Raw genomic sequence first — 14,939 nt, 5'->3', positions numbered from 1 at the left:
AAGTATTATTATCTCCATTCTAGAGATGAGGAAGCTAAGGCCCAGAAAGGATGAAGCCACTGGCCCAAGGTTACACGGTATGTGTATCCCCAGACGCACCCCAAATTATCTGACTCTTACGCCAGTGCTTTTCCCACCACCGCATGCTGTTTCCCAAATAAGATTTTAAAAGGAAACAGAATTGTTCATTTTCTGTAGGAAACATGCTTGGCATTAACTTATCCCTTCACCTATTAGTCATTCATCTGGATTCCTTAACTTAATGGGACTGGCACAAATTTCACTAGTGGATTGATTCACTAACATTTGTAATCAAACCAGTTTTTCTCTTGCTTCCTATGTTTCTGTCTCTCTCTCTCTCTCTCTCTCTCTCTCTCTCATAAATATATATTTATATATATATTTTTTCCCTTCACATACCTCTAACGCATGAGAAGAAACAAGCAATCATCTCTCCTAGAATGACAGACTACTAAAGGGAGGGAGGGAGAAGGGAAATGAAGCCACCCCAGGGAACGGGACTCTGGGGACATTGGGCCTCAGCACCTGGGCATAAGGAGGTTCCCTGCTGCTTCCAGTCCTGTGGTGGTACATTGCTGAAAGGACTTGGTACTTTGAAGCTCCCACGCAGACCCCTTATTGGTTGCAGAGCAGAAAGAGGAGACTTGTTAGTTACTTCAGAAGGGTGACCCTAGACTCAATGCTCTCTTCTCTTCTAGCTTTACCTGCATTGGGAACATCTTCAGCACCTCTCATGAGGGCTGGGAGAGAAATGGTAGCTCCTAGCTACCGTGAGGCTAAGAGCACATGGCAGATAAAGCACAGGTGTGCCTGCACCTGAATTGGGGGCTGACTCTTTTGCATTTGAATGGATATCTTGTGATACACAGGCTTGAAGATGACTTTGTGAGTTCAAGGGGCCCAGAGGTCCTAGGTCCTTCTGGTCAGAGCCGCCTGACCGCCTGGCAAGGAGAGGGGTCCCTGATAACAACTCCAGTGCTCCAGGAAAAGATGACACCAATTGGAGGATGGGTTCATGCTTAACTTGTTTCATCAGCTGTGATGTGGGAGCTGCTGGACAGTGCAGAAGGTGAAATGTGAAATGCTTATTGAGTAATCCTCCAAAATTCTATAAAGAATTCCACTGAGGTTTAAGTATTAGCCCCCTGGCGAAGTTTAAGTTAAGTTACTAAATCCTGTTTTAAGCCCCTCAGTGTAGGCTAAGTCTTTTGTGTCTGTTAGCCTTCTTTTTGTGCACTAGAAATAAATACCTATCCCATATCTGATCCATATTGTACACAGAGTACCTTTCTACTCTCCACTTTGGGGAGACCCTAAACATGAACCACAGCCTAACCTTTATATAATTTTTCTCTAGGGTGCTGGTGTGGGAGTTTTACTAGCCAAAGAGAGTGAGAAAATGAAACCTAATCCCTCCTCTCATTAGAGGCATGATGAGCTCCAAGACTGAGCCAGGTATGAACTATATACATGGTTCCAGAATAAAGGGACTCCTCAGGGAAAAGTAGTGAATGGTGTGTCACAGCCCTTGTGGGCCCAGAACCAGTCCCTTAATGTGACTCAAATTAAGTGTAACATTTGTCAATGGCAAAGAGAGAAGAACCCATGTTTTTCTGGCACCCATCCCAAATCCAAAAAGGAAAACAGGACAGAATATGACTTCCTCCCCACCCCCCAAAACCAAATATATACACATTTGCTTGATGTCTCAGTACAAACAAATTTGCAGGTCCCTTAAAAAGTTCTGTGATATACTAGAAAGGCATTCAGTTTTTAACCCAACTAAGAGTAAGCTAAAAGGGTACTTAATACAGGCCAAGACTGGAATCCAAAGCATCCCACACCATTTTTGGCTTGATATATTAAACCAGGGGAGAACAATTCTCAACCAATTTCTCAATCAAGGAAAAGGTGTTAGACCAAGAAACGGCCTTTAACTATACAAGAACTGTGTTTTGATAGGCCAAGGAAACTTGATTAAGTCCAAAGAATCATCTATAAACTATCAAACGAGCTGAAAAGAGAGGAATTCCAGAAAGTGCAGTGCGTGGTTTTCCAGCACATTCCTAAGGAAGAACCTTCTGGGAGGAAGGAGAGTCTTTGGCTCCAGCCTTGGCTAGACCTTTTCCTTAGGCTCCTCCTCCTTTGGACCAGAGGGGACTTTCAGTTCCAAAGGTCCAGAAGAAGCTGTACTTGATCTTCTCATCAGTGCCCTAAGCAGCATCCATGGGTCAGCTGGCAGGCGGGTCTGAAACCTGCATCATTGGGACTCCTAGTCCAACAAGGAGCCCAGCAAAGAAATGGTATCCCACCAATGGAAAAAAGACCTTCCAGGAACTGATTATGCTTGTGCCATCTGCGCTGTCTGAGCTTGAGCTCCCTTTTCCATGGATTCTGGATGAACTTGCAGGATTGTGCATCACAGACTCGAAGGAATGTTTGGTACCAACTGTGCTTACTGTACCTCTTTAGAAAATATCCACTTCTAAAAAGTTACTAAAGACTGGCCGACTAAATGATTCTCAGTTCATAATCTTGGGGGAGGCACATGGGTGAGGTTTCAAGCCGACGGCAATAGAGAAAGCCACTCCACTGCTCCTTGGGGGCACCCCAGCACGCTGACGAGGCGCCAGACTTATCAGCGGAATCAGATTCGGGATAACGATCCTCAAGCTTATGTGAGCTACTGGGGAATGAAGAGCTGTTGGACTCATTTTAGTGAACATCTGCTTTCCTCTTCACAGAGCACAAGGAAGCAGACCTACAACTGCAGTCGTAAAAATTCAAGTTATACATTGGCAAGAACTATTTGTCCATGAGGGTTATGAGAGGTGAGAACACCTCTCATGATCACATTCGGCCCAAATACTGACTCATAGCATTAGGACCTCTGACTCAACAGCAAACATGTGAGCAGACCAGGGCTGCAGCTCAGCTGGAGGTTTCCTCTCTCCTTTCCTGGGGTTCACAACTCTAGCTCTAGGCTGACAAGTGCTGCCAGATGCAAAGCCTCTTCCTGCCCACCTTCCCCACCCACAACCCTTGCCTTCACCAGCTGAGAGATGAGGCAGCGTGGTTCACTGGCCTCCTCAGTGTGAGTATGAGTTTGAACCCTGCTCTGGCACTGCAGTAACCTCTCTGAATCTCTGGCAACTCAGGGAAATAAAATGAAGATAATAAAACTTACACATCCTATTTTACATGTTATTGTGAGAAATAGGCTTTGTAAATCTTAAAACATTGTAGAAATGAGTTCATATCTCTCCTCCCTCCAGGACTGCTACCTCATAGCATCCTTTCTGGATCTCTCTTTTGCATTTATATCACATTCTTCCTTGTATCTTTCTTACTCGTGTATGTGTCTTATTACCCTGCCCCTAATTAGATTGTTAGCTTCCTGAAAGCAAGGACTAAGTGTGGCATCTTTTGTTTTCTCAACACATAGCACCATACCATGAACATAAGAGATGCTTAATAAATGCTTATTGGAGTTGTTGTTAATCAGCTTATAGAATTCACTTCCTTATATTACAAGTACAATTGTCCCCTAGCAAATAAACAGTTTCACAGCTGAAAGAGCTCCGAATTCCCTTCTGTTCCATTTCATGCTGATGAGAGGAAACAAAACTGTTGAAAGTGTTAGTCATCTCACTCTTACTGAAAGCCAACATGGGCTGTTGCCCGTGTAGGAAGGACAGAAATTTTCCTTTCATTACGCAATATGGAGGAAACTAAAGAAACTTCAAGGTTGGGCATACTTCCTTTTCTCCCCAAATCATGGTCACCCCCATATGGTGTACCTGTAGATACGTTCCCCTCACCTCCACAATGTGTGAAACCATACAAGGTGTATCCTTTATTACAAGCACACTCAAAGGTGCCAGGATGATTGATGCATGTGTGGTCACAGGTCCTTTCAAAAGAGCATTCGTCAATATCTGTAAATTTTGAAAGAAGGGTTAGCAATGTTTTATTCTAAAGAATTCAGTGTACCAGTTAGCTGAACCTTAATTGGGAGCACTGGTCAGCCATCACTTTCCTCATAGCAACCAGTTCATCCCATCAGAAAGCCTTTATTACTAATGTCACAAATCAACATGCAAACAATGACTGCCAATACAATACAAAAAAGCATTATGCCATAATATTAAAACTTCTATTACGTAAACATTTTTAAAATATCTGCTGATAATAAAAATTACAGTAACATCATTTCTCACAGAATTACAGAATTTTGGAGTTCAAAGGCATCTAAGTCTAACCCTTAATAGAAAATAAATTTCCTCCACAACATAACTGACAAGTCTTGATCATCCAGCCTTTGTCTGAAGATCTCCAGTAGAGGGAAAACCCCTCCCTCCCAAGTCGGACCACTGCACTTTCAGATGGCTCTCATTGTTGGGAAGTCATCGCTGACCTCAAGCCTAAATTTGCCTTTCATTAACCTTCCCTCCAATCCTCAGAGTTCTGCCCTCTAAGTCCAAATAAAGGAGGTTTAATTCCTCATTCCTGACAGACCCTGAACTGCTTAAAGACAGCTAGTTATCCTGTCCCTCTCCAATCTTCTTTTCGCCATATTCAACATTCCTCGTTCCTTCAACCAATTTTCATGTGGGACAAACGTGAAGCCCTTCACCATGCTAGCTTATATGATTTATATATAATGCTTTGAGAGGTAAGCTATCATGTTGTATGGAGAGACACCCTTGAAGTCAGGTTTAGTCTCTGATCAGGTCAGACTAGTTTGTCCAGGGTTTTAAGATTTTAACTCCAGCCCTGTCCAAGAATATCTTAATACTATTACCCTCAATAGGGTTCCATACGAACAGTGTTCACTTAAAATCTGAAGATACAACTCTTCTTTCCAGACAGACTTAGCCTGAGTCACGTATTCCACAGAGCAAATTTTCTGACTCCCTGGTGCCTGTCACTGCTCTGATCAAGACCCCCAGTAGCACCATCATCCTCATTAAGCAGCGTGCATGTTTGTCTCATCACAGCTCTCCTTCCTGGCCTCATCTCTACATTCCTCTATAGGCTGAAATCTTTGCAAACCACTTCCTAGACATTTCAATGGGTTGCAGTAATTTATTTAAATGGAAACGTCGGCATAACAATCCAATTTAGGATCATTTTGCTCACCAAAATCTAATCATTCTGCATTAGTTCATTCTGTTAAAGCCATTTTTCTAAATACGAAGTGTTTCATGAGAAGTTACATTAGTCTTAATCTCAACACACACTTGGGGAAAAGTAGAGCAAAGAAACTGTGGAGGGTAATTAATTCCCAATAGAGATAAAGACTGGATCTGTGATTTCACTGATACAGGCAAGTCCCTGGTGAGGAGTCGTCCTCTTCAACTTAAAGCTTTACAGAGCTGTGAGAGCACTGAGAGGACTTTCTCTAGCTCACATATCGGGGCAGAATTTGAATCCAGGTCTTTCTGACTTCAAGGCCAGCTCTCTATCACTATGCAACACTGTCTCAATTTTCTACTAAACAATCAATTTCTACTAAAGCAATCAATCTTCTACTAAATATTTTAACTGATCGCTTCCCCCAGAAAATTTGCTAGGTAAATAATTATATGTTTGAAACTGACTAGCAAAAGATGAAAAACAGCCACTGTTTCTTCCTTCATAGCTAATGCCATTTTATTAATTTTATTATTCATGTCAATTAGTTGTCTAGGAAATAGCCAACTGACTGACCAGTCTTGCTACTGCTACTTGCTAAAAATTTTACTCCCCATCCTCAACCCCTAAAGTGGTGCCACTTTCCTAATTACTTTTCAATGTGTTTATGAAGCTTAAGCAATATTTTTTTTTATTTTATATGTTCCAAAGGATTATAAAGAACAGCAAATACTCTATCAGGTTAATGAAAACCATGCCATATAGCCACCTAAAACCAAATCCACTTACCCATTTTTTTAAAAAAGGTATACTCTGTGCATGAAGGGTTTGGGGGTTGGTTTTATCAATCTAATGGCATACTGGGCTTCTGGCAAAGAAGGCTGCCTGAACTGAGGCAGGTTGCTCAGCTCCTACATGCCTACTATAACAAAACCCTGAGTCTGAACCATACTGAACGATGAGAAATTACAGCAAGTGATATCTTGCTTCCTAGGACTGCTCAAAATGTTAACCAGAAGCCCACAGGCAATAGAAAAGGACCCCCTTCCACCTCGCAAAGCCAGGGCCAGTACCTCCCAGGGTGATCAGAGGCTATCAGAAAGCCCCTGGGTGGAAAGCAGCATGACCTCCAGAGTGGTATAGACCAGAATGGTGTCAGAGAGCTCAGTGCTCAGATTCAGGTAGCCCAGGGACTCTAAGGTCCTGAATTCTCTGAGCTAGGACTCCTGAGAAGGCCTCCGATGGCATCTAGCACACATAATAGGTACTTAATAAATCATCACTGAATTGAAACCAGAAGGAAGAACAGCAATGGGGGGAAAGCTAAAATGGTAATATTATCTTTATGTGAAATGCAGGCAGAAATATACAGTATAGTCCATATCTCTAAGCGTCAACCAGCTCTCATCACTTAAAATATCGCCCAGGTGATATAAGTGAATGATGCAAGGAATATATGCTTCCTGAGGGTTTATCCCTACATACGTCCCTTTACAAACTTATAAAAATAATGCATCCACATGCCTGTCAAAGCTTGTCATTTCCAAACCAGACACAAGGCTCAAATTCAGTTGCTAATCACTGACAGGCACCACCATCTTGCTATCATAAGCTTTTGAAAGGCAGATGCTTCTATGGCAAAGTTTCTTGCTATTTGAGAAAATTCAGTCCATTTTCTTATGTCAGCTACAAAACATGCCCTTGGCAGGATGGCTGAACACCTGCTTATATTTCTCAGATACACTTCACACGATGAACTAAGATGATGTCTTTTAAAAAGAGGAGGAACCTTATTATGGGGTTTGACTTAACTTGTTCTAAATTCTCCTTTTCCCCCTAAGAAGAGCAAGTTTTTCAAGGTCTTTGATCATGAACTCTTTGATATGCATAATATACCCATGAGGCATGTTAGCATTTTTGTTCTATTTCACAAAGCGAGATATAATGTAGATAGGTGACTGGTTCAAGGCCATACAGTGAGTCAATCTTCAGGCATTCTCAGCACATACCTTGACAAGACTTTTCATCTGTTAATAATTTAAATCCTTTCTTGCAACTGCAATCAAAACTGCCAACAGTGTTTCTGCAGAAGTGATCACAGCCTCCGTTACCAGTATGACACTCATCAATATCTGCAACAGGCAAATACGAATGAAAATGAGTACGTTGGTTGATTTTCCCTACTGACCCCCAAGGTGCTTGCAAATGCTCTATAATTCCCAAGAAGAGCTCACTAAAGAGTTTTCAAGGAGGTTCTACTTGTCACTGGTTTTTCTGCTTTAAAATGGGCACACTCATTATTTCCCCACTCACTGCTTTTTTTAAAAGGTAATAATCTTCATCTTTTTGGAATCTATTTAGAACTCCTATATTACTCTTCCCTAGCCACAGGGAATAAAGCTATGGGAAATAAGTATGAAGTTCTCTTGCATGTTTTTCCTTTATGGCTCAGTTTCTTTCAGTATAGTCTCTAGTCCTATTTTAATCATTAAAACTTTTTAAGGAGCTCAAACACTTGCTATGAAACTGAAAATACTTGATTTTTAAAAAACGTTTCCTGATACTAAAAGTAATTTTACATTTTTCCAATTGATACAGTTGATAGCAAATAATTGAAACAGATGACTAGCCATCTCTTTCTAACATGCTAAGTATCCAGTCCTTTGTACTTATGCCCATAAAATACCAAGAAGCCATTGAGATTCCCTTGATCAGTAAGAATTAATGGGTTAATTCTTCATTAATTTACTCTGGATAATTATCTAGGTTGTTACTTATAATATGCTGATATTATCTCTTCAAAATGGCTATTTCCTTGATCTTCTGCCTTTTTTTCTAATAAGGTTATAGCCTGAAATGAATTATTTGATGTTCCTAGAGGCTGACCTTCCCAACAGCTAACAGAATTAAATTGGTTTTAATTAAGCTTGCTCAATCACAAGTTTTCACTGGCCCAAATAAGAAAATCTGCTATTGATATGAGTCATAATAAAATCTTAAGACAGGAGGTGGCAACGACGGGTGTAGATGGAAAAGAGTTGTCCTCGTTGTGTCCTGTTGGCACAGCAGGGCTTATTCTTAGCACTTGGACACACATTTCCTCTGTCAGAAGGGAACCTACCTTTACATGTCTTCCCATCAAACTGGAGGGTGAATCCCACGGGGCAGCTGCAGTGAACACCAGTAGATGTGTCCTTACACGTTCGGTCACAGCCTCCATTGTTTACAGCACATGTTTCTGATTTAAAAAAAAAAAAAAGGAAATGAAAAAACTGTTTGCTTTTCTGAGAAGCAATAATACAGCTAGAAAGAAAGGACTGCAGGGTCTCAATGCTCCTACGTGACTGAAAGTCCAAGAAAGCATATGCCAAAAGCATAATGTGGTACACACTGATGGAGTCCATGTCATTGCCATGGAAGGCAATGTTGGGACTTCCAGGATCCAGTGCAGACCACGGCAAGGGGGGAAGTGCCTGCTTTATCACTGGAAGGCCGTATCTTCTTAAAACAGTGACGGGTTGGAGGGGTGGAAGAAGGCAGCATATGCTAATGGTAAGAGTACTGGGCCTGGGGCTGGAGCAGAATCTGACCATCTGCTCTGTTGCTGTCCACTTCTCTCCACCAAGAACACTGACCCTCCAGAGACCACGCTTCCTAACCCCAGACAGAAGTGAATCTCTGCACTTAATAAGTGTTTACTGGCTGGTTGATTGGTGGGTCAGTGATTGAAAACTTGCCTCAGTTCTCTCTAATTAGAAGGCCCAGAGCATGCTTCCCCTTCTCCAGTCAGCCACTCATTCCACCTGTCCTGCCACCTGCTCCCTGCACAGGTCAAAGGCCCAATAGTTCGAGGATATCCCGAGTTTGAATCCTGGCTGTACTACTCACTTGCTACTTGGGTGAGCTACAGTAAGGCACAATCTCTCTGCATCTGATTTTCCTCATCTGTTGTTCTAGAGGACCTCTGAGGTCACTTCTAAATCACAATCAGTGATCTTGTGACCTAGTGATCCATAACAGATCACTTTACTTCTCAGGGCCTTAACTTACTCCTCTGTAAAATGGGGACAACCATCTTTGCCTGACCTACCTAATAGTGCTGTTGTATGAAAAGATCTTTGTAAAGCTTATAATGCTACAGAAATGGCAGTTACTATTACTGATCGATATCTAGAGTCCTGTATCCCAGGAAGAGAAGTGTCCCAGAGCTGGGCAAAGAACACTAGGCTTAAGGCCAAGAGAACTAGAGGCTAGTCCAGACTCTGTCACTGACTAAGCTGAATGACCATGGGCAAATTATTCCCCCGCTCGGCCTCTATCATGACTGATAATCTCTTATGGTGATCCCTTGTGAACAATTATGAACTGTATAAAATTCAGTTAGAAATTACAAATGCCAGCTTGCCACAGGCTGCTAAATATGAAATCAGCTGCTTTGCTGAAATAACCCTAAAAAGGCTTCAAGAGCTCATCCTGAATGCTCTACAGACTGTTCTGGCTCTCCTTTTTACCAGAAAAAATATAATTTGAGTGGTAAATTTCTATTGCCACAGTTTTGGGGGCTATACTATACCTAATCCTCAATCTGCTCATGCCTAAATTTCCTATATAAGAGAGGCAGTAGACTGGAAAAAAATAAGAATGATTAAATGAAGGGCAATGAAACGAATCCCAGACCCTTGGAGTTATAAGAGGCCTCAGAGACCATCTAGTGCTAAGATCACAGACTCAGAGCTCTTAGGCCATAGATACTTAGGAGAGATGACCTCAGAGCGAGCTTTTCCTTTTACACAAGAGAAAGTGGAGGCCCAGAGGGGAAAGGAGGTCTCCAGGCACATGGGGTGGTACTCGTTTGCAGCAGGCACTCTGTCTGACCCCATCACTGCCCATGCGGCCTGCTCAGCCACCACCAAAAGGTGAATCCCCTCTATAAGATCCCCAGCAAGGACTTGGTCAGACAGGCCCCACCCAAAAGTCTCCCCAAGGCAGCTGGTCACACTTTTCAATAGTTCAAATACTTAGGAAATTAGTCCCTAGACTGAAGTACAATCAGCTTTGCAGAAATTTCCTCCAGAGCCAAGCAGAAAACGAATCCTTCTTCCAAATGATGCCTCAAAAAGAAGCACTCGACTCTCTCTCCCTGTCTATCTCTGTCTGTCTGTCTGTCTCTCTCCTCTCATTAAATACTGAATATAATAATAGACCAGGTGTTGTAGCCACCCATTCAACAGACATTTATTGATCAAGGCCCTATGTGCAATGTGCTACAAGGCATGCAAAGATGAATGTCAAGAGTTTCTGCCCTCAAGAAAGGAAGAGGGCAAAGAATATACAAACAAAAAAACCGTAATTAAAGGCAATGTAAAGTCTGATACTCCCTAGTCCAACAGGAGCGATCTATTATGTTGCTACCGTTAGACTGAGAAAAAGGGCCATGAGGCCTACATGGAGCGCATGGGCCTCTCTGCCCTCCGATGATGTAAGCAGTGAGAGGTTGTTGATCTTACCCATAAGTAGCCTCCGTTTTACTCTTTTGTCACCCTCAGCTACTGATGATGTAACGTTGTTCTCCATTAGCTGCAGGGTAGACTCCTCTTTCTCTGTAAGAGAAACAAACAACAAAAACAGAAGAGTCAAGGGACCATTCCTACTCCTACGGCAGGGGTTCTTAACCATTTTTGTTCTGTTGACCTCTCTGGCAGTCTGATGAAGTTTACGGATGCCTTCTCAAAATAATGCTCACGCATTAAAATAAAACACATAGGATTACAAAGAAAGCCAATTATATTGAAATATAGTTATCAAAATATTTTTTTTAAAAAAATCACAGACCCACAGAAATCTATCCATAGATGCTTTGGAGGTCTACTGACTCCAAGTTAAGAATCTTTGCCCTAGAGAAACCTTTGTCACCATTGACTTCTTCTGAAATCTTAAATATGCTTTAAAAATATGAACTACATGAGCATGTTATTTCATTGGAGGCATGAAATAACACCTCCTAATTGTCAACTCATCCTTATATCATTTTGAAAGAAAACAACACATGAAAACAGCAATATATTCATTGTAAACAAGGTATGAAAGGGGCAGGTAGGTGGCGCAGTGAATAGAGCGCCAGCCCTACAGTCAGGAGGACTCGAGTTCAAGTCTGGTGTCAGACCAGATACTTGACACTTACTAACTGCGTGACCCTGTGCAAATCACTTACCCCAATTACCTCGCCCCCCCAAAAAAAACAACAAAAAACCAAGTATGAAAGATTTTTCAAAAGCAATTTTTACAAGTTTAACACATTATACTCTGTAGTATCAGTAGCAAATGTCTTCCCTCTTCCAAGATGAGAAAAAAGTTCCAAGGTGTGAAAAAAATCACTGAAAAGGAACTAGATAGTATAATACATAGAGTTTGGGACCTGGAGTCAGGAAGACTCAAGTTCAAAACCCGCCTCTGACACTTATTAGCAATGTGACCATGGGCAAGTCACTAAATTCAGTTTTTTCATCTATCAGATAGTGGCAGGAATGCCTGTAATACCGACCTCACAGAGCTCTCTGAAGCACAAATGAGATAACGCATACAAAGCAGCACTTTGTACAATTGAAGGCACTATACAAACATCAACTATTATCATGCTTCTATTAATATAGCCTATATCTAAAGAACGTCGCTGTGACTAGAGCCAAAAACCAAAGGGCGATCTCAACAGCAGAAGTGCAGAGAGGACTGTTGGTCACACCACACCCACATCCACAGACAGCCTTTGTCATCAGTAGCATCATTTTCTGATACTATAGATGCCAGTCTGCATAATGACCCAGGCAGGACCTCCCATCTGGGTGTACCCTGTACTCTGGGTGGCAACTACACTCATCTGTATCATCTGTATCATCACATATGTGCTGACATCTGCCATTTCCATGATTACATATCACTGAAAAGAAAATACATGGATCAGTAATGCACCAAAACACCAGTGTGATGCCATGGCAAGAGACCTGGGCTCTCCACCCTACTCTTCCACCTCCTGGTTATATACCTTTGGGTAAATAACCTAATCTCTGGGCTTTGGTTGTGCTTCAGTTAAGGTAGTTTGCAAACTACCTTAACTGCTTCAAGGCCGATTGCTAGATCAGATACCTGGAGATCCTTCTGACTTTGAGACCTATGAAATCTCCACAGCCAATGCAGTGAATGAAAGCCAAAGGATACCATCAAGGTCCCAGGACGTGCAAATGCAAGTTCAGCAGCTTCTGACGCTGGCCCAAAGGAGAGAGCAGAGCGGCTTCCATAAAGTGCTGTGGAGGACCCAACTCTGTGTGACCCTGTGAGAGTCACTGCTGCATAATTCTTGGGGTTCTCTGTGCCTGGGATTTTGGCAGCATGCCCACTGCCTAACACGACATTTCCACAGTTGGGTCATGTCTCCACAAAAAGGTCTCCCCTATGTCTCTTCCTAGCTGGCTCTCTCTCTTTTCTGCACGGATAATCGGTTCTGCAGGCCGCAATGTAATGGGCCAGCCTGGCCAAAAACAAACAAACACCCAGAGTTTCTTGCCCTCATGGCCTGCAGGGTTTCTGTCAATGGCTGACTGCTGGCTTCACAGCTCTGCTGTCCTTAATAAGATAAGAGAGACTTTACTAATAGCTGAAACACATACAGATAAATCTCATTTGTGCATCAGCTCTTCCTTCCTCCTAATACAAACACATAAACTGACCAGAAATTGCTGCTATTCAAAAGAAACAAATTACACTTTAAATTGTGGCAGGAGGGACACAAGACCTTTGCTTTAATGGGACATGGTTCCAAAATGAAAGGACTTTCCATTATTTATGTGTTTTCCTGCACTAAGGGGAAGTTACAACACAAGGATTTGGACTATTTTGTTTCTACATACCACCTTGTGGCATTTGGGGCTGCCTAGCTTTTAATTAGAAGCTCTTCCAGACCCAATTACTTACCATGTGGCAAAGGAGTCAGTTTACAAAAAAGGATTCAGTTGAGTCTATTATTCTGGAGTTTCCAGAACTTTGACACTTTGTGTCCTCAGACTTCTATCTAAGACTACCTTCTTGCATTGAATTGGCAAATGGGGAGGGTTCAGGCATCTTCTGTGCCTGCCTAAGCTACAGCAATGAGGCCAGCCAAGAAAAATAAAACCATAATGACTGATTATCATCTCATCCAGCTAATTGGTATGAAGAGGGAAGTAGTCTCTCTCTGAAGTAAAGCATAGTATTTAGATTACAATACACACATTATTTGTTTCCTACATACCTACTTTCTGGGTTTCATCAGTATAGCATTCCTACACGTGACTGTGACTTAGTTCTATTCAAGAAAATCTATTGCATCAATAAGTTTTCAGCTTTTTCAGAAGGGGGCTTTGACCAATTTTCTGGGAATGAAAAAGGAAATACTTAATTGGCTCATATTTCTCTAGCTAAGTTTTTTTTAATTGTCAATCCTCTTTGTCTTAAAAAAAAAAATTCCGTGCTCCCTGTGAGGGGGCAGAGCGAGGGATACAGGAGGAAATCTAGGTGATGTAAAAACAAAAGATATCAATAAAAATCCATTTTTAAAAATCATCAAAACCTACTTCTTCTAAACAGTCCAGAGCGCTTCAAATCAATTTTTTTATTCTGATTTGGTTTGAAGGGAAGAATGATCAAGGGAGACACTGTGAGAGGCTAGTATTCATGTCAAAGTAATGTATCACTTGCACACACAACACATATAATTAAAACAACATTAACCTTTCTAGCCCTCTCCCACCAGCAGCTGTTTTAAATTCACTCTCTTTCTATTCCAATGCCCAAACTCTTTAGGTCTTCAACTGCTTCTAGCCCCGTGGAGCCCCTGGAATCTTTCATTCTCTGAAGAACTCTTCAGAAACCCAAGTTAAATCGTTGCTACTGTTACAGAACTTTTTTTCCAAACTAATACCTAAAAGAAAGGAGGGGGAAATTACATTTAAAAACTGCACATTTAAGTCTGAGCCTGTCCGCCGAGCTTTACAGTGCTATAGAGGAGAAGAATCTGCCTGCCTGTAATTCCTCCTGATTTTGAAAACTACAAATTTACATTTAGTAAATGTAACGTACATTTATATTACATATGAAGATTACAAATGTACATATCTGACAAATTAATGGGTTTTAGCAATTGCCCAGCACATTTGTCCTTCTTGGAGTGCAGCTTAATTTTAAATTTTTGTTATTGCTAATGACAATAAAACTTCATTCTTCAAATATTCATGATCTCATTGCTATCAGTTCCACCAATCAGATGTCAACCCCTCTATGCCTTCACAGATGGTTTTCCAGAGTGCCAGGGCCAAAACTTTTATAATCCCATGGCCATTTTACAACCACGTGGCTCATAACCTGGTCATGAGCCTCTTAGAACTTGGCTAAGTTTAGAACTTAGCTAAGTTCCTGTTTGTTATTTAGTTGTTTTCAGTTGTGTTCCACTGTTTGTGACCCCATTTGGGGTATTCTTGGCAAAGATACTGGGGTGGTTTGCCATTTCCTTCTCCGGTTCACCTTACAGATTAGAAAACTGAGGCAAACAGGATTAAGTGACTTGCCCAGGGTCACACAACTAGTGTCTGAGGTGGGGTTTGAACTCAGGTCTTCCAGACTCCAGGCTCAGTGCTCCATCCACTGCATGCTATCCACCACAGGCATTCAATCTGTCACTAGGCCCATACTCAAAAGCTTTCCAGGTTGGTAACACCAGCCAGAGTCTAAGATCTACTGACATAACCCTCAAGAAG

The 14,939-nt window shown here is 41.7% G+C and overlaps 1 protein-coding gene across 3 annotated transcripts in view; it reads right to left on the bottom strand.

Moving 5' to 3' along the window:
* Positions 1 to 14,939, bottom strand: part of SCUBE2 (signal peptide, CUB domain and EGF like domain containing 2) — an 85,052-nt gene that overhangs the window by 48,100 nt on the left and 22,013 nt on the right. For all 3 annotated transcript variants that reach the window (XM_027852585.1, XM_027852587.1, XM_027852588.1), the window contains exons 4-7: positions 10,665 to 10,757; positions 8,279 to 8,395; positions 7,167 to 7,289; positions 3,843 to 3,959 (exon numbers count right to left, since the gene is read on the bottom strand). In XM_027852585.1, the coding sequence (XP_027708386.1) occupies positions 3,843 to 3,959; positions 7,167 to 7,289; positions 8,279 to 8,395; positions 10,665 to 10,757 (450 nt within the window). The remainder of the gene's footprint in view (positions 1 to 3,842; positions 3,960 to 7,166; positions 7,290 to 8,278; positions 8,396 to 10,664; positions 10,758 to 14,939) is intronic.

The sequence above is a fragment of the Vombatus ursinus genome, unplaced genomic scaffold (assembly GCF_900497805.2).
Source record: "Vombatus ursinus unplaced genomic scaffold, bare-nosed wombat genome assembly UNPS02009770.1, whole genome shotgun sequence".
NCBI lineage: Eukaryota > Metazoa > Chordata > Mammalia > Diprotodontia > Vombatidae > Vombatus > Vombatus ursinus.
This window is presented reverse-complemented; position numbering and strand designations above follow the sequence as displayed.